The sequence below is a fragment of the Protobothrops mucrosquamatus genome, unplaced genomic scaffold (assembly GCF_001527695.2).
Source record: "Protobothrops mucrosquamatus isolate PMUCROS unplaced genomic scaffold, P.Mucros_1.0 scaffold35, whole genome shotgun sequence".
NCBI lineage: Eukaryota > Metazoa > Chordata > Lepidosauria > Squamata > Viperidae > Protobothrops > Protobothrops mucrosquamatus.
Genome location: NW_015386419.1, coordinates 1416127 through 1439943, shown reverse-complemented (window position 1 = coordinate 1439943; position 23817 = coordinate 1416127). Strand labels below are relative to the sequence as shown.

At 36.6% G+C, this 23817-nt stretch overlaps 1 protein-coding gene across 1 annotated transcript in view; it reads right to left on the bottom strand.

Annotated features, from left to right (window-relative positions):
• Nucleotides 1-4835: 4835 nt before the first annotated feature.
• Nucleotides 4836-23817, bottom strand: part of CEP350 (centrosomal protein 350) — a 95241-nt gene continuing 76259 nt past the window's right edge. The window contains exons 30-39 of the mRNA XM_015811269.1: nucleotides 21972-22180; nucleotides 19512-19656; nucleotides 19126-19286; nucleotides 18677-18813; nucleotides 17156-17238; nucleotides 14272-16259; nucleotides 12894-13295; nucleotides 12363-12509; nucleotides 11258-11380; nucleotides 4836-5285 (exon numbers count right to left, since the gene is read on the bottom strand). Of these exons, the coding sequence (XP_015666755.1) occupies nucleotides 5124-5285; nucleotides 11258-11380; nucleotides 12363-12509; nucleotides 12894-13295; nucleotides 14272-16259; nucleotides 17156-17238; nucleotides 18677-18813; nucleotides 19126-19286; nucleotides 19512-19656; nucleotides 21972-22180 (3557 nt within the window). The 3' untranslated portion in view covers nucleotides 4836-5123. The remainder of the gene's footprint in view (nucleotides 5286-11257; nucleotides 11381-12362; nucleotides 12510-12893; nucleotides 13296-14271; nucleotides 16260-17155; nucleotides 17239-18676; nucleotides 18814-19125; nucleotides 19287-19511; nucleotides 19657-21971; nucleotides 22181-23817) is intronic.

The window sequence follows — 23817 nt, the reverse complement described above, 5'->3', positions numbered from 1 at the left end:
AGTAGGCTAACCTCTCATCTGGGCAGGTGAATGCAGTCTCTAACTGGCCTGAATAACATGAAGATAAATTTTAAAATCAAATAAGAAATATTTACTTTTGGAAAAAAAAAGAACAATACTCTTCTTCTAACCTTCAGCCTTTCTTCCATGATTCCTCTACTTGTTGCTTTGGCTGGAACCAAGTAATCTCTTATTGAAATACTCTGAACAAAATTTGTACTGTGTGATTTTGTGACTGTATCACAATTTACTACAAACAACGATATATCCCATTACCTTTTCTCATTTTATATACTGTCTGCTGCTTCTTACAGTAAACAAGTTTGTTTTAGTAAGAGTTTTGTCTGTATCTATTAATTTAAGCCATGATTAGTAAAGAAAACTCAGAATATTGACTCAGAACATTGATTATGAAGACCAATGTGGCCTTTTGCCTTAGCGCTATTCTCTCTGTTTCTTTTCTAGGCTTAAAGAACCTTAAGTGGCAACTGAGAAGAAATAATCCTTGCTAATATTAGTAAACATACTTTCTGCATATAGGAGAATCCATTATTAAAGGAAGAATCAAATATCTTCATGTTGGAATGTCCAGAGGTCTTTCTTTGATCTTGGAAACATGATACTAGATTAATTAGACACTAGTTTGATCAAGAAAATAATCTGTGTAATTAAAGCACACTTGTCACTGGTGAATATTTTTGAAGGGAATTGGGACCTAGATTTACCCAGAACAAACAGTATATGAACAAATGTACTTTATTTTAAAGACCGATAAACTATTTGTATAATTTATAAACCATTTACAGACTTTAATATCTTAAAGTACATCTCAAAATAACAAAGGTATTTACATTGGTGTACACAGAGACTATTCTGGTTTATTTTACATTTCAAAATTACATGAACCTTAACACCCTGTATTCTACCAAGCCGTACTACACAAAGTGTGTACATTGGCTGAAATTGGCCTGGAAACTATGAATAAGTTACTTACATAAACACATAGGCAGGAACAGTATCTGCACAGCACAGTATGCAAGGAAGAATACTTTCTCCAAGACAACTCTGAAAATGTAAGCAAAGGCTCTGTCAAAACTTTTATTTACTCCAATGTGTTATAATGTATAGTTTTTCACACTCTATCCATGAGATTTTAAATTAGTTCAGATGAGTTTTCCCTGTTTATATTGACAATGTACAATTTACAAAGAATTACTTTACAACCGTCAAAACTATTTTTGCTGCTGGAACATAAGTCAGTCAATTCTGATTAACAAACTTGCTTGAAAAAAAAGGCTTTACTGTGCAGTGACTTCAAAGGTCTCTGAATGCTGTGCTATGGTATTTCTTTAGTGAATACACACTTTTATTCAAGTATTGCAAAAATGCTAAGGCCACGGTTTTTTTTGAAGATCATGCATTTGTCCTCCTCCTCCCCCTTGCCAAACAGGCCATAAAACCTTGCTGTTAAATTTTCTGAAATACTGGAGCACTGAAAAGGCGACAGGTTACAATCCATGGAACCACTTTCCTATTCAAGCCTCCCTTTGAAGTAAATGGTGATTATACAACAGCACATAAAATAGTCTTCTTGATGATGGTTTTACATTTAAATTGAGCTTCAATATGACATCTTGAGGATTTTATCTTAAATCTATAGATCAGGTTGTTGTTCTTTATATTTGCATACATTTTGAGGTATGCAATTTTCCTCAAAAAAAATCATTTAATACAGAATAAAACAGCACTCACAAGTCCATATTTTCTAGCTGTGCTATATATATACTATTGTCAGCGTTTTTCTCCAAAGTGAATTCTGATGTCTGGGCATAATATAATTTAATATATTCAGGATATATTCTCCAAGACAATTAGTGATTCTTTGTCATAATTAACTCCTCTATGCTGCTTAAGTCCATTCTGAACTCTGATGGAAAAAGGACAAGCTTCTAAAGGATTCATTGGGCACTGTGCTAAATTTCACTTTACACTAAATTACATTTAGTATACACAATGATCATGCCTGTATTTGCATGGGAATAAAAAAAATGGGAAATGATACTCGGGTATATGAATACATGAATCTGCGGGTGACAACAGCATGTATTACATATTTATACACACATAGGTTTTCTGAAAGTGAGCTGGAGGTATTATAGCAAATCCTAAAAAATATTTTCAGGTGTGTTTTCCAGAGTAGCTACATGGCCCTCCAATCTCACTTGCAGGAATAATTAAGCACTGTAGAAAACTATAATAGTAAGTAGGTTGTTTCTGCAAGATGGTACAAAGGTTGAATCTGGTAGCCATAATCACTGAAATCAACAGGTATTTGAGTGCAAGTCTCCAGCCCTTTTTTTATGATAAGAGAACCTCAGTATAACCTCTCCCTAGCAGGGGAAAAAAAAACAAAGAAACATCAATATTTGTGGTCATCTGAATGGAGGCAGCAGAAACGGGATTTGGGGAAGAACGCATCCTTAATATGTCAGTGCAATGAGCAAAAGAGGGTTGCCCAGAACATCTATTTAAGGCAAGTAGTTATTCACTCTTTCCCCTCTTACTCAGTTTCTCATTTTGCAGACACCCTCTTCACCCAGTCTATTCAACTGCAAGATGTGATTAGGTAATTGCATTTGAGCCAAAAGGGAATTTCCTTCTCAAGAATCCCAGTGTTGACAGCCCTTAAAGGCCTACACCATACCAGCCAGATACCATACTAGAAATTGCACAACTTTGGTAACATGAAGTTTAGCTGTTAGATTGATTTAGCTGAAATTTAGTTGGATGTATGATATCAGTAGTGATCAGTCAGAAGTATCTTTAAAGATAAAATGAATTCCCAGAACTTGCCACATACAATTGTGGGACAGAAGAAAAATGCCATACAAGGCCTGAATGGATTGCTCTTTCTGGTATACATGGAGCTGATGAGGCAATATTGAAGACCATTCCTTAACAGCCAAAGTTGTTGCTAGACTGTTCCTGGATTCATCCTCAAGTAGTTGTTGCCTTGCAAAAAAAATGCTATAATAGCCACAGTTCTCTGAGTTTAAATCTGCACCATATGTTGGCCCTGTTTCTCTAGATTTGGTTGCAGTGAAACATTTGCACCACTATGGATCACAGCAATAACTCTGAGATAAGCAATATATCACCTTTAATCACTTTGGGCATGTCAATATTCTGCTACCAATTTGGCTGGTGACTTCCCCAATCCTCTTTGCTTGGATATTCCCTAGATTCTCATAATTTAGTTATATGTGTAGGGAAAAAGACATGGATGATCCCAAAATGGCAAAACCTAAAACTGTTAGAAAATGGCCTCATTTGTTCCAAAACAGAGGAAAAAAAACAGCAACTTTGCTTAGATATTAAATATGCATTTAAAACATTCTTGAGGTTCAGTATGAAAAGTACTTAACTCATAGCAGCTTGCTCCACCAGATTTGTTTAAAGTTGGCATTTACATACTAGTCTATGTGCTAGTACATAAAGTCTATGTGCTAGTTATTCTGTCTTTTGTTCCTTTAGCCCATTTAGGTATAATTAATCACCCAAGTTTGCAAATGTGATTCTATCAATCTACCTATGAGCATTTCTGATTGTATGCCAATAACTATTTTTTGTATACTTTCTGGTTAAAAGGAGCTATCTTGGTTGTGTGTTACTGTGCAAACAGCAAATAAATCAAAAAAAGTTTCAAAAGACAGTACTGGCAGACATATACTAACTGGAAGACCAAGAAACTAAAGATGAAAGGAAAAAGGGCATAAATAGGTGCATAAAGTCTTTGGAATGCCTCCTCCTATGCTTTGGAATGCTGTCTCTGCTGGGATAGATTAACAGATTTTGAATCCACTCTGATTCAATGTTTCCTCAAGTAATCCAGATTTCAAATTAAGGCATCAGTAGTCAAGCCTAGATTATTTTGTGTTCCCTGGAGAAAACTGTGGGGGTGGGGGAGGAGGAATGGAGGCAGTATGAGCCACACTGTGTTTGACAGTGGCCTATTCTAACAGTCATGTAAATCTTGGCAAAAGGGCTTTTGATATCCTATTTCCCTTTCCAAGTACATTAGTTTGATGTAACATGTGCCTCTTCACAATCCGTTTCTACCCCATAATAGAAAAAACCCATCATTTGGATCTTTGTAGATTCTCGCCTCTGATGCATTTCTTGCACATAGTATGATACCTCATTTTTATGAGACAGATGCATTCCTAATGTATAGATGTTCTGACGTTTTAAATCCCGTAACAGTGCATTCATAGAGCACTCAACAATTATTTTTTATGAGTTATAAAATAAGTTATAAGAAATGTCACAAGCATAAAAAAATCAGGTCCAGAGTCAAGCACTGAGTATCACTCTCTTTGGTACATACACTCCTAACCCTAGCTAGTTCAAGTAATGGTTTCACCAGTATATTACAGTAAGGTGGTAAGCAAGGGAGGAATCAAAGGGATCAATGGCCCACATTATGTAAGCATTTTTTCCTATCTCTCACATATTAAAATCCTGAGAGAATCCTGAGTACCATTTACTTAGGAGCAGCTGGTGGTTTACTGAGGAAAAACAAATATAGTGGAAAAGTAGAAAAAGTATCCTAGATTAATCATTTAAGAAATGGAAATAAAAACTTAGCTGAAAAAAGGGAGCATGACTCCTCAGATCTGCATGCATTAATCCAATGACAGATCCATAATGAGACAAAAAGATTAAAATTACATAAGAGCGAGGAATAGATACTTGATTGGACTGACATACGTATACACTGTTAAGTCAGAAAACAGAGTTATAAATTACATATAAAACAAAGTAGAGCAGTTATTAAAATGAAGAATGTTTACTAATAATTTGAGTTTCCATTGTTGGGTATTTGGTGCTCCATCCCAACCATTTAAAAACTGCCAATATTGAAAGAACAAGTGCCAAGTATTATTGTACATACTGAATTGGCAAAAGCATGTTGGGGAAGGGGGAGCCTTTTTGGAACAAATCCAGTGTAGGAGATCCAAAGGCAGCACAGGAAGAGGAGACGTTGTGTCACTTCTTAGCCAATCTCAAGATCATACTGTACTCCGGGAAAATCATTTTGAAAAAAAATATATGGTTTGATGTTAGACAAGCAACAATTTCTGTTTTTCAGTGATCTGATTGAGGAGATCAATAGTCTCTCTAATTAAGGCCTCAAAAATGCCATCTGCTAGTTGCATTTTCACATACAACTCATCTTCATCATAGTTCACCCATTGAGCCTCTTCTTCATGCAATTCTTGAACCTTAGAATTAGAAAGGGGAGAGAGAAAAGTCACCACTATTAATATACTACTCTGTAAACATATATAATAAAAAATATTATTGTAAATCTATATAACCATCATTATATAAAAGCTACAGGGATCCTTTAGTTTTTCAATGACTCACAGGAAAGAAAAGAAAATGAATAATAATTCCTAGATATAATACTGTTAAAACAAAAATATAAAAATAGGACTTTATCACTATTTATGAGGTCACTAAGAGTCAACGTTAACTTGCTGGCAATCAATCAACCAACCAACCAACCAACCAAACAATCACCATCACTTACTAATGCCTCTAGCCACTCCAGTAAGCCAGGCTTTGGTGTGATTCATATTCCACTGAAATGTTACCTCTGAAGTGTTAGTATCTTTAAGCCTATGCATGTTCTGCAACAGTGTCGGCGTTATTAAATAGTTCCATATCCAATTAAGGTTATGGAGTAAAAATTTCCCTATGCTCAAGGTATTTCTAAAAGTAGCCAATTTGCTATAAAATATTCTTGAAAAAAGTTTTATCTAGCTTTAGATGGTTTTATATATAGACATACTGTGTACATCTATCACTCAATTCACTTATGGGTAAGTAATGTTATACAGAGTGCAGAAAAGGAATAAAAAACAGGAATTAAAGGAATTAAAGGCATGAGATACAAAAAAGGAAAGCTATTAAAGCTCATTTATATCAACACCATTCACTATCTCTCCAAACCTTCCTTGTTTCTACTATGTCTGTATACTGCCTTTTATTCTTTAAACTTTTTGCCTCTGTTTTTCAGGAACTCATCAACTCCAGGCAACCATTAGTTTCTCACTCCTCTCCTCTCAGCTCATTAATTTTTCCTTCATATATTTATTTTGCAATTTGATTTTTATTCTCAATATACTGGTCACTCATTTTTGTTTTCAGTCTACACTTCCCGGACAGCTATACATTTTTAACCTTATATCTTGCTTTTGTCATGCATATTTAAATACCCAATTCCTAAGAAATTAAATATACTTTTGCCTTTTTTATTTAGTCAACTCTTATTTTCATTTTAGAAAGTGATTAGAAGCACTTTTCCACTGACATTTATTCTTCACAATAAATACTACTCATTACTTTTCTACCAGCAGTTGCACATCTTGAACTTTCTCCATCAATTTTCCCATCTGTAAAACATTTTCCGAACAAACATGCCTTCATCTCTTTGCACTATTTTTTTTGCCATTTATGTATAATTTGCAATCATTCACTCAAATCATATTCCTTGTTTCATCTGCTAAAAATCATTTGGGTTCTCAACCAACAACAAGGCATCATTTTCCCCCCAGAAGAATACATATACTTAGGTTATCAAACAACATGTCTCTTACATCACAAGCATATTTCTGTATCTATAAATACATTAAACAATCAAACAGTCTTGTCTTATTCCTTGCTCAGTGTTGAATTGTTAACTAAGCCTTCCATTTATTTTCCCACATTTTACCGCTATCATATTCTGCTTTTACCACATCCAGCAACAACCTTTTAATTGGACATACGTATAAAACATAATTCAAATCTTTTCACATTGTTGCATGTTTTCTTTAAATCAGCACACATACAATAAAGCTTTTTCATATTAATTATTTCTTTTTTTTTTTTTTGATGTGCTAAAATCTGGTTGGCATATCTACTGCCTGACATAAAACCAGGATAATTTAAATAGTTAAACATTAAAGAGAGTTTGGCAAACATGACAAGCCTCTCTACAACTGTGAAATTGTAGAGGTGACTACAGTTCTTGGATCTTTAAAGTTGCATGACAATTCTTTTAAAAATATATTTTTGTGCTGCTTTTTATATAAATACCTCAAGGCAGCAAACATAACTAATCCTCCTGCTCCCTATTTTCCCCATAGCAACAATCCTGTGAGGTGGGCTGGGCTGAGACAGAGAGAGAGCAACTGGTCCATGCCTAAGGCAGTCCTAGAACTCACAATCTCCTGCTTCCTAGGCTAGCACCTTTAGCCCTTCATGGCACAAGTTCTAGGACAGTGGTTCTCAACCTTTTTAATGCCGCGACCCCCAACCGGTCGTAAGTCGAGGACTAAACCGGTCGTAAGTCGAGGACTAAACCGGTCGTAAGTCGAGGACTAAACCGGTCGTAAGTCGAGGACTACCCAACCGGTCGTAAGTCGAGGACTTTCCCTGCCCGGGAGCGCCGCGCATGCGTGGTTCCGCCCCCTGCGCCGCCCAAGGCGTAGCTGGCAAGCGGCAGAGACGGAGCAGGCCGACCACCAGCTGGCCCAGCTCAAGGGAGGTAAGGCACCCGCCGGAAAAGGGGAAAAAAAATGGCGGACAGCCTTGCTTGGCGACCCCCATGAAATGGTCGATCGACCCCAAATGGGGTTGCGACCCATAGGTTGAGAACCGCTGTTCTAGGAGCTGTAGTTTTGAAGGCATGGAAGCTGGCTGGGTGACTTAGGACCAGTTGCTCTCTCATTTTTAATCATTCCTGTTTGGATAAGGACTGATGGATACTTTGGGGCTTGCTATCTACCAAAGGTACTGTCAATGCTTCCATCAAACATCATCTGCAACCAGTATGTTTCCCATCTTTCTTTCCCACAAGAGAGAAACAAAAGAAAAGGCTTTTTTTCCTGATTGTTTCAATCAAAGCAACTTGTCTTCATCAAATCAGAAGAAATGAGAAAGCAGTATGTTTTGTCTGATCTAGCCAAACCGCCATGTTCTATAAAGCCTCATTCCATTACATACATTAAATTTTTAAAGAAATCCAGTGTGCAGATACTATTAAATGTCTTTCATTTTTGACTCTCTGACACAAGGGATTTCATTCTTATGTTACATGATGAGATTGTATTCTTTTGTATTTTTTTTTTACCTTGATTTACGGACAGGAAATTGCACAGTGAGTTTGGTTCTGATTGAAGTGGTCTATATACCCTTGTAAATAATAATAATACAAATCTGCTTAAATATATATATTTAATATATTCTACTAAAAGATCTAAATTTGGAAATGCCTAATTTTAGTTGACATTTACCCATAGTTTATATCAGGGGTGTCAAACTCAATTTCATTGAGGGCCGCATCAGCATTGTGGTTGCCATTGGGGGGCCGGGTGGGTATGGCTGGCATGGGCGTGGCCATGTCACTCACGTAAGGGGCACCTGTGCGGGCCTGGGCAGGGCTGGGGCACATCCGAGGTGGGGAAGGGTGGGTGGGACAGGGGGCGAGCACCAGGGCCTGGTCCACTGGAGGAGCCTCACTGAGCCTCAGGCTGTGCACGGGGCCCCTAGACAGTGGCATGGACTGCCCAGAGCCCTGGGCAGCGGAGGTCAAGCACCCAGCCCGGCCCTTGAGCTCCCACGGCACCAGGACCCCACAGTCCTGCCTAGCCTAGCCGCACTTCCCCGAGGGGGCGTCCAGCAGCACTTACCTCCTCCTCAATGCTGCTGCTGCTGTGCTCACTCTCCTTGGCCAGGTTGCTCATGGTGGGTGCAGGAGGACAAAGTGCGTGGGTCAGAGGGAGGCCAACGCCCTCTCCATGCGAGGAAACCTGGCTTTTGTAACCAAAGCATCCTCAGCAATAGGATGGGAGACCACCAGGGGAAGGCAAAGGGGCAACAGGGCTGCTGGTGGCCAAGTGCTAAAGCAGGACTTCCCTCAGACCCTCCCTCCTTCCCTCTTATTCCAATCTCCTTCCTTCCTTCCTTCCTTCCTTCCTTCCTTCCTTCCTCCCTCCCTCCCCTTCTTCCCTGCCTCCCTCCTTTTCATTCCCATCTCCTTCCTTCCTTCCCTTACTTTCTTCCTGTTTCCCTCCCCTCCTTCCTCCCCTCCTTCTCTCTGTGCCCAGGAAGGGACGAGGGGAGGGGGAGAGGTTGGCAGCACTTCTCTCAAAGAATAAGAGTTGGAAGAGACCTTTGAGGTCTTTAGTCCAAGCTCCTGCTCAAGCAGGGGACGTATACCATTCCAGACAATGGAATATCTAATCTCTACTTAAAAGCCTCCAGTGATGGAGCATCCACAACTTCTGAAGGCAAGCCTTTTCACTGGTTATTTGTTTTCACAAGTCTTTAGTTCTAGGCTGGTTTTCTTCTTGATTAGTTTCCATCTATTATTTGCCTTCTGATGCTTTGGAAAATAGGTTGACCCTTTCTTCTCTGTGGCAGCCCATCAAATATTGGAACACTGCTATCATGTCACCACTCCTAGTCCTTTTCACTAAGCTAGACATACCCAATTCCCAGAAACATTTGTCATATGTTTTAGCCTCCAGCCCCCTAATCATCTATGTTTACCATCCATTTAGACCAGATGGTCCCCCTGGTTTGGTTTATAGAACAGTGGCCAAAAGCAGAGCCTTCTCAGAGACAGCACCCCAATTATAGAACTTTATCCCAAGGAAAATATGAACAGTGCATCCCTCACCCGTTTAGAGGCAATTCCAAACACACTGTTCAGCCAGGCATATGTAAAACAACAACACATTTTATGGTCAAACAACATTAAGTAAATTACTACTACTATTTTTCTTTCTTAAAATACACACTTTTAATATTGTTTTAAGCAGTGCTGTCTTTGAGAATTTTCTTGTAAACCACCCTGGATTTCTCAGAAACGTTTAATTTCAAATTAGATGTTGATTTAATAAATTAGGCAGAAGAAACAAATGTTTAAATACATCTAAATCCCACAGACCTACTGCCTCCTAGGCGCATCCTGCAGAGAAAATAAGGCATTGCATTTCTAGCCAACATAGCCACAGGATGATGGGAACTGTGGTTCATGACACCCAAAATATATTAGTTTGGGTAAGGATGGATGAAGGGAAGTATTTTTGTCTCCGACAAAATAATGGGGGGGAGGGGGGAGTTGACTCGGCCTTTTAATTTCAACTCATACCAATTCCTAACTTCCCATTCAATCCAAAGAGTTTTATTATTGCCTGGATTTTAGGCAGGGGAGGAGGCAAGAATAGACCACAAAGCTAATCTGCAAGTTTGCTCTCTCGCCTACTTTCCCGTGTATGTGTGTATGTATATGAGAGACAGAGCGATATCTTTCTCTCTCTCTCTCTCTCTCTCTCTCTCTCTCTCTCTCTCTCTCTCTCTCTCTCTCACACACACACACACACACACACACACACACACAGACACCTTCCTGTTTTCTCCTCGTCGTCCTTTTCCTCAGCTGCACCTGAACGGAGTGGGAGGAAGTTAAAAAAAAGAGAGAAGGGGTGGAAGAATGGGGAAAGCTCTCCTTTTTTGTAACACCTCAGCTTCCTCTGCTTCCTCCTCTTCCACTCCTGGCTCTCTCTCTCCGTCTCTCTGTTTCTGTCTCTCTCCCTCACATACACACACACACACACATACACAGAAACCCTTCCTGCTTTCTCTTCCTTCTCACCCTTTCTGGACTGGCAAAGAAAACAGAGCCACACGAGGAGAAGCCCAGCAAAGTGGAGCATGGCCGGGCGTGACGGGGTTAAGTTGGGAGGGGAGGGGTGGGCTAAGGCAAATGAGCTGCTGCTGCACACCACCAGCCCCTGAGTGATTGCTGTTTCCTGCATGTGCTCTAAGGCACCCAGCTGGGTTGCGGTGGGCCAGGGCTGGTGGGCCAGGGCTGGGGCAGGTCCCTTGCCATTTCTGGGACAGCCCCGGGGGGCCAAATCTGGGCCCTCCCCGGACCGCATCCGGCCCGCGGGCCTTGTGTTTGACATGTCTGGTTTATATGGATGAGTGCATATAAGGAAAAATATGGGTTGCCCAATAGTGGAATGGAGTTCTCCCCATATCTACAATCCTTCTGCTTAGGAGGGCTGAAAGCAAATCTGGGAGAGAAGAACAAGCTAATATGTAAGCAACAGTAGATCTAACCCATTTTTTCAAACCATGCAGGTTGCTAGGTATTTATGCCTGACTACAATGCATAATTGAAAAAATAATTACTAACCAATATGTGATCCACTCTATCCTTTTTTTTTCGTCCAAATTTCATCATTTTCTGCCAGTCTGTTTTATTATTTGATTCCTTTCTCAAATTTAAGAGCTTTAGAACTTCAGTTGTTATAAACACCTTGGATAAAGGAGAAATAAAAGAATAATGAATGCTAACTAAATACATTCTCTCTAGTTGCAACATCATCTCTACAAGTAGCTTTCAGGGAGAAGATTTCTAGTGAGGACATAAACATGGCACATATGCAACTGAAAACACATTGTATTGCTAGGCAACTACAACTACAGTAAAGCAACCTGGTAGCTAACACTAGAAATATCCATGAAATTCATTAGAATTATGACACTGATTCAACTCTTGTACATTCCAGAATATGGATAAATGCAGCATCAGGTACTTTTTGGAACTATCCCCACCCCCAGACCCATTAATCCAGGGATAGCTATCATTACTTGCTGTATTGGAAGAATTTTAATTCATTATATACTGGTTACCATTCATTGTATTTTTTTAAAAAAAATATTACATGTTAGATGTAGGCCATCTTGGATGGATTTGTAACTGGAACCGTGTTAAATATTAGTGACAATTACAGCCTTTATTAGTTTTAAGAAATAGAAGCATCACCCATATCCTATTTCAAACTAATACTTAAGTGAAATCAGCAGTAAGAAGAAACTATAGTAGAAAAATGAGAGATAGTATCATATGCACACTCATCTTGGAATATGACTAATGGTGTAAGAAAATTAGTTTTCAAATAAAAATGCATAATAAAACCCCACCAGACTTCACATTCTACCTTAAGTTCTAGATCAGTAGTTGTCAGTGTGGTCTAGGGACTCCTGGGAGTGCCCAAGAACCTTTCAGAGGGTCCATGAAGACAAATGAAGCTTTTAAAATTTCTCAATCTTAAACCTTAATACAGTAAATGTCAATAAATATAACCCATGTAAACCAAAGCTCTTTGGGGTCCTCAATAATTTTTAAGAATTTAAAGACGTCCTGAGACCAAAACATCTGAGAATAGCTATCTAGGTGAACTGTACTTTATTTCTATAAATATATTTAAAGTTCAAGCTATTAATCTTATTCCTACTTTTATTTCTTCAAGATCACTTGGATCTTTTACTCGTCGAAAGTATCCAGAAATTATTCTGCTGGGTTTCATCCATAACGGCTGATTCAAATTTGGATCTTCTGCAAAGATTTCTTCAAAAATCTCTCTTGTTAAATCAAACACAGCCTTGATAAAAAATAAAAGAAACATTATATTACCATTATATATTCTTATAATACTATATCATTTTTCAAAGAACCAAACAAAAATATTTATGAAAGTATTTATGCTGAATACTAGCTATGCAGCAAGTGGAATGCAATTTTGTTTCACTATTGCATTCTTTGGGCCAATAGTTTTTAACCCTTTTGAAAAATGCTTCCATACCCTCCTTTCTCTTTCACACTTCATTGTATCTGTCTTCCACAAGCACACCATACCTTGTTTTATATTGCATTCTATCACTAATCATGCCAGAGTCCAAAATAGCATTCCTTCTTTAAAAAAAAAGATTTGGTACATTTCCTTTATTTTCATACATTTCACTATAATCTGAGATAACTGCCATACCTGTTTGTAGATTTCTTTACTAACGGTTTCAATGTCATCATTTTGGGGGGATTCATTCATGTCTCTGGGGTTGCTGAGGGCCTGAAGATCATGCCCCAACTCTTTGCATTTCCATAGCTTCTCAGCTGCTGCATGCACCAATTCCTCCACCTCTTCTGCTACATATGGCACAGCCAAAGGTTCTTCAAAAGGCTTTGGGGACACTTTTGGCAGTTTTATCTTAGGTAACACTGCTGATTCTTCAGCTTGGTTTTGAGGGAGCGTGTGTGAACTCAGGCCAAAATCCTCATCAAACCAATCTTGGTCATCTCCTAACACATTCAGAAACTCCCGGCTAAGTTCCAGTTCTGCCAGCCTCTTGGCAAGTTCTTCCTGTCCACTCGCACCAAATACAGGACTTTCCTAAACAATAAGAAAGTAATTATTACTTAGAACCTTACATATTCCCTGCCGTATGTTCCTGATTTTGATATGTATTATCCATGAACGCTTTAATGTTTAATGACATATAATCATATTTTTGATTGTTAAGCTCTTTTTTGTTAGAGTGCAAGAAAGTGAGATATAGAGAAAGTCTAATGGCTTTTACCAGGAGACCTCCTGAGGTATGCCCTTGGTAGGTGACCATATAGACCAAGTCACATGTGGAAGCCCCAATTAGATAAATGGAAATGGTACAACAGCAGTAACTCATGAATTGCATCCCTAACAGAGAAACAACAATATTCAAGAATACAATTCTATACCCAGAAAACTAAAACACAGAACATGGAAAAATATATTGACTAGAATTACAATGACCCACATTAAATTCATTATTATCCTACTTTGGAATGGTCATTATCTTCATTGTATTCTTGTGAGGATATAACTAGATGGAAATATAGGAATGGGAGCTCAGTTGTTAGGATCCCAAATTGAAAAAAGTAAAGCAAATATTCTAAACCCAAAGGTCAAACCAAACCTACTATCAAATATCCAATGAAATCTTTGTATTTCATTTTCTCAGAGACTCTTTTTGCTTTTTAATAAATCGCCTCTGAAACACTAGAGTTCCAAAAGCAGTTTGTGGCATGTATAATTTATTGTTTAAAACAGTGAGTTCAATTTCTTGTCATCAGCTTCTTTTACAAAAAATATATAATTGGCCAAAGAAAATTTGTTGATATTTGTACATTGATATGCTTTGTCATCTCCCATATTGTCTCTTGATGGGTTTCTGATACCCCAGAAAGGAGATACTTGCAATATTGGGATCCTTGTAGACTCATGCCTACTGTTATATAGGCAGGTGGAGTCCCTAGCTCAAAGCCTGCCAAACTTCATAACTGAAGCATTATTCTTAGTCTTACTTATCTTAATTATGAACTATACTTACTGGTCTGGGACACATATCTGGGGAAGACACTTCTTCTCCATCATCCAATTCATATACGACTAAAAACCTCTGCTGTTCATTAGCTGCCAACTTCTTTTCTTGGACAGCACCGAGTTCTTGATTGCTAAAATGGATTTTCTCATTCCTTGCCTTTTTGATTTGCTGAAATTGACTGACTGTGTCTTTCACAAAACCTTGCAAGAGACTGTCAGCCAACAAACCAACTCTTTCCTGTCGATCTCGTAGATCTTCCTTTTCTTGGGATGGGACTTTAAGTTGGGCTTCCAGTTGGCTTCTTTCTTTTGTCAACAAGTCCAGAAGTGGCGTTGCAGATTTCTCCAGATTAGTGGGAGAAAATCTGTTTTCTATTTGCTCTTGCCAAATAGACTGCTGCTTCCATTTCTCAGGAAAGCTGCTATCCAAAATCTCTCCTACTTCAATAGCAAAATCTTCTTTGTGGATATTAGAAATGGCAGAAGGTAACATACCATTATCATTTTTAGAGGATTTGGGAGAGTCAAAGCCACCAGTTTCCTGATCAAACTCATCAACAGTATTAATAACTGCCACATAGCCGCTTGATTTATTGAATTTTACATAATCTCCAGCTCCAATTAAGCCTTTTAAGGCAGATGATTCTCTTGGAGATTTCTCATTTGAATTTCTTTTATTCTTTTCTTCTTCAAGACATTCTAAGCCTTTCTGATTTGTTTTGTGTTGATTATCTAGTTCACGATTAAAGAAAGAATTTTCATTTGAATCTAACTCATTACCAAAACTTTCTGGAAAATGAGAGATTTTTTGTGAGGGGGCAAAAATACCATGTTTTTCTTTACAATCAAAATATTGAATACCATTGTAAGAGCCATTATTATTTCCTTCAGGTTCGTCCAGTTCTACACCAGCCCAAAAACCTTTAGCAAAATTTGTCCGACCCTTAAATTTCAGTGTTCCAGGCTGGACATTACTCACAAGAACTCTGTCACCTATGCTGAAACCTAGCAAAATATCTTCTTGTTTTTCTGATGATGCTTTGAAACTGGAAGCCTGAGATGATGAATCATCACTATCATCAGCTGGAACTTTCTCCACATTGCCACATTCTTTATTTTTCACAAATTCTGTTGGTGATTTGAGTTCTAACAATCTTTCAGAATGAATGCTATCAGCTACAGACAAAGAGTTTTCACTGAGACACTCACTTATTTCATCATCACTTCCAAAACTAGGGGATTCACTCCCAGGAGGTCTTGTGTACAAAGACTTCTCTCCCTGTGATCTTGTATCTTGTTTGAAAGATAATGTAGAAGCATAAAAAGTATCTCTCTGATATTCAGTAAGAACTATCTCACTTTTTGATACATCTGTTCTTAAGAAAGACTCTTCAAAATCATTAGAATATGATGGCTCTTCGCAAATGGAAATCTTTTCTGAAATCAGGGAATCACCTTTCAGTGTATCTTTCCCCAGCCTATCAGAGGATTTAACTGATGTAATACTTTCATCAACCTTGAACCTTTTACTTGGCATTTCCTTGATTTCCTGCACACTTATGCATTCCAAGACAAACTGATCCTTTTCCGACAGCTCAGTCTCTGGAGGGACCTCTGTCTTTAAAGAAACTGAATTGTTTTGATTTAAGTCAAAAACTGAGGCATCAGATATTTCAGAAACTTGGGAAGCTATTTCAACCTCTAATTCTTTTGATTCTGCTGTCTCTTGTACTATAGATCTGGTAGCTTGAGGGTCATAACTCACTGCATCTTCAGTCTTATTCAGTGATGTGGGAGATATTTTGCTTGTGTTTCCTAAGTCTTTGAGAATAGCTGACGAGAGTAAACTATCCAAATCATCAGATTCTGCTGTAGATTTTCTTAGGGTTTTAAGGACTGCAGATGCCGTATGAGATTGCTTCTCTGACTGAATCTCTGCTTCTGTGAATTTCATGGTGTTTACAGACACAGATTGTTCGGAAGATGGCACAACATCTTAAGAGAATAAAAAAAATCGAATACATTTACTTAAAACAATTGTGCACTATTTAGCATTATTAAAGAAGTAAAAAAATCTGGGTGTTATAAGAAACTGAAATTCTTACTAGAAAATGCTAACCTGTGCCATCAAATAGCATGAATATTCCATTGTTTACATATAAATGACTAAAGTATAACTCAAATGCAATACCCCAATCAAATTTATAATCAAAATGCTTTAATGCTACTATGCACTGGAATTAACACGAACCACAAAATATATCCGAAGATTATAAAATTGTATAAATGTCCCCAATAAACAAGGTTCTGAGATTTTGATTTTTTCTTCCATGTCTGATACTTTACTAAACTTAAATGTTTATTAAAAGAATTCTGGAATGAAGTGTGAGCAGAGAGACACTTAGTGAACACAAGTAAATTATCTAGTGTTACTTTGAATCTGAATCCCATCTTGTTTCTTTCTAAAAAGCTAACTCCAGTTCAGGAATAGGGCAAACCAAACTCAACAGAGTGTAAAAAGAGATACGTACACTTATTTAACCAAAAATGCCTGGTAGCAAGCATTAGCATTCTTGTTTGAATTTTTTTTTGAAGAAGTATTATAAATAAAATTGAAAATAGAAAATAAAATAATTTTTTAGAATTTATATTGAATATGAAATAATTCAACAGGTTCCTACTTATTGCAATACTATGGAAAAAAGTTCCCATTTTTTTAAAAAAAGTGTTAATTAAAAAATTAATAAAATCTACTAAATTCACGTGCTTGTTTTTCAATTATATTTTTTTAAAACCCCATACTTTTAGTTGAAATTATTTTAACCATATTAGGTATATGAAAATAACTTGTATAATTTTAATATTAAACAAATAACTTCCAAGATACATACCAATATGTTCCGCAATAGATTCCAAAGATCCTCTAGAACGTTCAGAATCAGTGAGTGATTTCCAACTTTTAGATGTTTCAGACCTAAAAAGAATTAACAAAATAAAACAAAGAGAAAGTATAATATAATATAATATAATATAATATAATATAATATAATATAATATAATAATACAATACAATACAATACAATACAATACAATACAATACAATACAATACAATAATATAATATAATAAATATATATAAAAAAATAAAAATACATCTGATATTTAACCCAGAGATTTGAATATTGCAATCCACCCAAAATCCATAGCTAAATTAGGATTTGAGATCAGATTCAAATCTCACTGTTCTAGAACACACAAGTCTATTCAGTAGCCCACAAGGTTTCTAAATTTTAGGTATAGTTGCATGTCTATTACAAAGTATGTCAGGAGAAGGTTGTAATTTCCCCATCTGTTAGCTTTTACTTTTTGTTTAATTGCTAGGGAGTGGGATAATAGTTATATCTGCCACTCCAGAGGAAGGAATGGCATTGGGAACCAGAGATAACAGGATTTTGTTTACAGTTCTTTCTCAATCTGAGATTGGTTACCATATCAGAAAATTAATTAAAGTCCTACAGGTGACTCCTGGGCAGTGAATAGCAAAATATCTGTCAATGAGAATGTGGTCCTGGCATTCTCCTCAAGGAACCTGGAGCCATGCCATGAAGGGCTTTAAAGGTGATCACCAACATCTTGAATTGCACCCGGAAGCAGACCAGCAGCCAATGCAGCTCGCGGAGCAATGTTGTCCCAGAGGCCATTCTTGGGGCCCCCAAACTGCCTATGCTGCTTCAATCTGCACCATCTGTAGCCTCTGGATGCTCTTCAAGGGTAGCGTCATGTAGAGCGTATGGCAATACTCCGACCATGAGATGAAAGATAATGATCTATACTTGTCAGATTCTCATACAATAATACCTGGCATTACCCTCTTAAATAAATTGGTGGCAGCCTCTGCAGTAACCTGCAGTGATATCAAAATAGTGACAGACAATGGTAACATTATCATATAGATATTGCTTTTATGTAGTTGCATCTCAGTATCTAACACAAGTCATTTTTTTTAGCATGGGTTTTGGGCATGACTTTATGCTTTTGAGTACTACAGTTTAGTACATGATTTTGTTCATTAAACTGCAGTGTTAAAATATTCATTTTCATACATTTTCTTTATAGTAATGAATAAGTATTAAGTATTATTAACAACAATAATTTAATTAAAACCACTATTAATTTATAATAACTTATAATACTTATATTTCCTCTTTATACAAACATTATATACCAAAAAATTACTTGGTCAGACTCTCTTTAACAAGAATTCATCCAAGTATTTCTTTTGACCAGTCTCTCTTAAATATACATGCATATAAGATAGCTTTCTCCCTTTGAAAGTGATGCAAACCCTTTCTAGGCTATTAAAGATGTACACTTAGAAAGGCCACCATGCAATATTAACTTTAAGCAGTTTACCTATGGAGTGGTGGGGGTTTGATCTTTGGTTTCTCAGTAGCTGTGGATGGAGTTTTGATTTGAGGTTTAGCTGTTGGGGTTGTCTCCAAATCCCGATTCAATTCTTCTTCTGTTTTCTTGATGAATTCATCATAAGTCTGATGATGTAAAAAATAAGATATTAGGAAGATCTGAACATTATCTTATTCTTTATTAAATTTGTTTTCAAGTATTAAACTTGCTGAATATTGAAATTTGGAATTGTGTGCGTGTAAGTACGTAAATTATATAATTTAATCTATGAAGATATTTGTATTTTCTTTTTCTTTTTGGTCAATATTATTATATTCCCATCAGTATCAAAGCAAAAGGAAAAAAATATTCAGAGAAAATAAGGCAAAAGAAACATAGGAATATCAATATGTAACAGATACACAATTTCTATTTTAGCATTTCTTTCAAATTCTTACCTCTAACTGCTTGATCAAACTTGCCTCTTGAGCCTTAAGTTTCTCTTTGAGCCTCTTCTTCTGTTCTTTTTTCAACCTATAAACAACAGATTTTTTTTTCCGTACTTCATCTTTCAGAGCCCAGATTCGGCTTTCAATGTCACTTTGATCAGATGTAGTTTCTAAAAAAAATAAAACATATTATTTAGAAAATAATATTTTATGTTGATAAGGGGTCTTGCCTTTTTCATTTCCAAAATTGAAGACTGGTGGAAAATTGCCAATATGTTACATTTAATGCTGTAATTACATGGCATTCAAACCCCATCAATTCCAATGGAAAACCGAGACTCATTAAAAAATAATTTAAAAATTATAAAAAAGGAAGTTGAAGCTCTAATACTTACCTGATTGTGTCATGGATAAAGACTCATCAGACCAACTACATGAGATATCCTGAGATTTTGTAGATGACAGTTGTTTACCTCCAGACTTCTGTGTTTGTTTGTTTGATTCTTGCTTTGATAGAGATCCACTGCTTTTGCAAGGAGACTATGTCAAGATGAAAAAGAATAAATAAGGAATATATATTACACACACATAAACACACCCCTCACACTAATTACAAGCATGGAAATAGAAATGTTTCACTTATTTGGAATCCTGTCTCTCTTAAGCAGGAGAGGCCAGCTAGTTAGGGAAATCTTGCTACTGGACAAAAAATGGCAAGGCCTCTGATGCCCTCTCAGATACCAAGCAAAGATTTCAAACAGATGCTTGCCTATGATATGTACTGCTAAAAGGAGAGACTTTCTGGATTTCTGGTTTTTCAAGATATCAGTTTAATCCTATTACTGTACGTCTAGGACCTGACATATGTCTGTGTTCTTTCTTTCTTTCTTTCTTTTAAAGGTTGTACAGAATGACAAGAATCATTCCTGGAGAATCTTTTGTAAGGTTGGAAGCTGAAGTAGGTAATATATATCTGATATTTTCCATATTCTAATCATATGCTTGCAGCTCTGAAGTGGAAAGAATTTCTCCTCTAGAACTGTTCCAAAATCAAAGTTATGGTCCCTTTTCTCCAGTACTCTTTTGATCGGGGGCACAATGGCTCAGCAGTTAAAGATGCTGAGCTTGTCAGTTGGAGCTGACAGCCCCGGTTAGAGACCCAAGCACCTTGCAATGGGGTGAGCTCCCGTACCTTACCCAGCTCCTACCCACCTAGCAGTTTGAAAGCATGCAAATACGATTAGATTAATAGGTACCACTTTTGTGGGAAGGGTAAGAGTGTTCTGTGCACCTCTGACATATAGCCATGCTGACCACATGAACACAGAAAATGTCTTTGGATAATGCTGGCTCCCTCGGCCAAGAAACAGAGATAAGCACTGCACTTTAGAGTCGGACACGACCAGACAGGGAAACTTTTCCCTTTCCCTTTGATCTGAAAAGGACCTTGACTACATGATACATTCATTTAGTGACTGTTCAAAGATACAATAGGACTGGAAAAAGTGACTTATGACCGCTGCAGCATCTCCATGGACAAGTGATCAAAATTTATGTTTTGGCAGGTATTTATGACAGATTCTCTGTCCCAGGATCATGTCATTACCATCTGTAATCATTCCAGATGGCTTCTGACAAGCAAAGTCTATGGGGGATTATATACCATTCCATAGTGTTTTAAAGTACTTTCTGAGTGGTTTACAAATGTCAGCACATGGCCCCCAATAATCTGGATCTTCATTTTACTGATCTCGGAAGAATGGAAGGCTGAATCAACCTTGAGCCGCTCAGGATTGAGTTCCTGGCAGTGGGCAGAGTCAGCCTGCAATACTGCATTCTAACCACTGCACCAGATATATTAACCCTATTTTACTAAAAAGAAAAAAAGGAAAGGGGGAAAAAAGGGAAAGAAAACTTTCCGAAATATAAAAAAAAGTGCTAAAAGCTAGCTTTTCAGAGATGTTATTACGGGTAGTTCTCAACTAACAACTATTTGTTTGACCATGTTAAAAAAGTGACTTATGACCTGTCCTTACAACCAGTTGCAGCATCTCTATTGCCACTTGTTCATGATTTGAGCGTTTGACGACTGACATGTATTTACAACAGTTTTAGTGTGGTCACCATTTACAACCTTCACAGGCAAAGTCAATGGGGGAACCCAGATTCATTTAGTGTGTATGATTTGCTTAATCACTTGGCATTGTGACTCATTTAACAGCACTGTCGCTTAATGTTGGAAATTCTGGTGCCGAGTTTGGCCATAAGACAAAGACCATCTCTATGTCACTTCAACAGGGTTTTAGAGGCTGAAAAAATAGTTTAGTGTGATCCCACCCACAAAATGTTGCCTATTCCTGCTAGTGACAAAAGTCACCACCTTTTCACCCTTTTAGTCAGGTTTGGTATTGTATAAAAAAATCACTTCATCTCCTTTATCCATCCAGTCTTTAAATAACACAGATTATGTCCCCATGGTATTTGGAGATTAGGACCTTTCCTAATCAACAATTCAACAGAGAAAACTACAGTTTAGCCCTCATTCAGTGAAGCTAAGTAAACTAGAAAAAGTGTGAATTGTGAGTGCATCTCTTCCACCTTTTAATAGTATTTTTTTTTTACATTTTTAACAAAATTAGCATGTTGTATTACAATAAATACACCTTGGACATTACTTTTATATTGTGTGTTCTAGAAGTAGCTGGAATTAAGAGTGAATGCTTTTTTTCTTTTTTTTAAAGAAAGTGTATGTTCAGACATTTTATCTGACTTATTTACTAATGTTAATATAATATTTAAATTAAGCCTTTAATTTAATTTCAAAGAATGGCAAATGGATCCTCAAATTCACTTACCGGTTTTCCAGGAGAAACAGCAGATTCCAGTTCTTGTGTATAAACTATTTCTTCAGTTAGTGTGTGATCTAGGCTTCCAGGCTTGCCTTGAATCTCAGAAACCTTTGATGGAGCCGACTCAACAACTAGATTGCTCAATTCTGGGATCGAGCTTTCGCTATTTAGACGAGAACAAGGTGGCATTGAAGAGTCTTCTTCACTGGCTGTCTCTGAGAGAAAAAAAAATGGAAAAGGATCAATTCCTCAAAAATTCCCAGTACTTCACTGACAGGCTCTTAAAAATATTTTGATGCATGCTTACAGTCATACTAAAAATTAAATACACCCCACTGAAGTTTTTGGCTTTTTAAATATATTTCAACATACAGTATTTTTTTATAATATTTTATTAGTTTTCTAATTTTACAACTAAGTATTTAAAAAGCAATGTGGTGACTGGGTTAATCAATAGTTCAATAACATACATAAATCTTTAGTATAAATCTCAAGTTACAACATCAGATATTTCCTATCTTTTTCCCTTAATATCTACTTTCTCATATTAGGCTAATACAGTTATTATTAACTAAGTAAAAACATATTTGTTACATTTATCAATAATTTTTAGCTTATACATATCTTAATTGGGTTTGCATTCAATCCTTAAATACAATCAATGTCCTGTTATTGCTTTTTTCCCAAGCTTTCCCATCAATATTCAAATTAACATTTAGTATTTATAATTTCTAAGCTTTAGGTAACCAAAGTTTCCTTTATCTCAACTTCTTCCTTTTTCCCTTTTCATAACAAGATCTAATATTCCAAGTACACATCTTATCTATTTGACTATAGTCTTGTTCTGTTTTCTAAAAGTTATCTATTTTTCACCATATTAAACCATCTAATTAATAATACAGTATCCCCTCTAATAAATCAAAACCATTATATGTATTGTCTGGGTTAACCAATAAATCAGTAATATACATACATTTTTTGTTTAGGTCTAATTTTTAAAAGCTCAAATACTCCCTTCTCTTTTTCTGGTAATATCTATTATCTCATAATGGAAAAACAGAATTCTTATTTTCAACTGATTTCCAAATATTTTATATTAGGTGACCAAAATTTTCCCTTATTATTCAATTGTAATGTTATTTTATTTTCTAAAAATTATCTATTTTCCACCATATTCAACCCTCTAATTAGTAATATGAAATCCCCTCTAATAAATCAAAACCCTTATTTTCTTCAGCCTTACTCTGGCTTTCTTCCTTTGCCAACTAAACTTCCATGTTAGTGCTTTTGAATCATCAAATAGTTCTCCCTCTATTATTATATATATTATTTGGAATAAGAAAGACCATTTGGTTGCAGTTTTTTTGGAAGAACTAGCCCATTTGTATTTATTAGATCACCTCCCTATTACTCCAATTTCCCACAATTGTCCTGATAGGTTTATCTTCCCTTCAATCTATTCTTCTTTCATTTCCTCAAATTTCTTCTGATTTTTGTAAAAGGTCTTTTCCATTTTCAGTATTGTCACTCCCTGTTCTGATTTTTCCGTTGGCTGGATCTTTTGGTCAAGTGAGTCCTCTAGCTTAGTGTTTAGTTGTTCCACTTCTCCTGTTATTTTCTGCATTGTTAGTTCTTTGGTTTATTTATTTTTTATTTTTATTTATTATTCGAATTTATATCCCGCCCTTCTCCTTGCGGACTCAGGGCGGCTGACAATCAATTAAAAACACCGATAACAATCACAAAATTAAAATTAATTAAAATGAAATATTTAAATTGTCTGATTAAAATATGATTAAAAACCCCTCTAAAACCCCTCTTAAAAATTACCCTAGGCCAGTCCCGCTTGTTG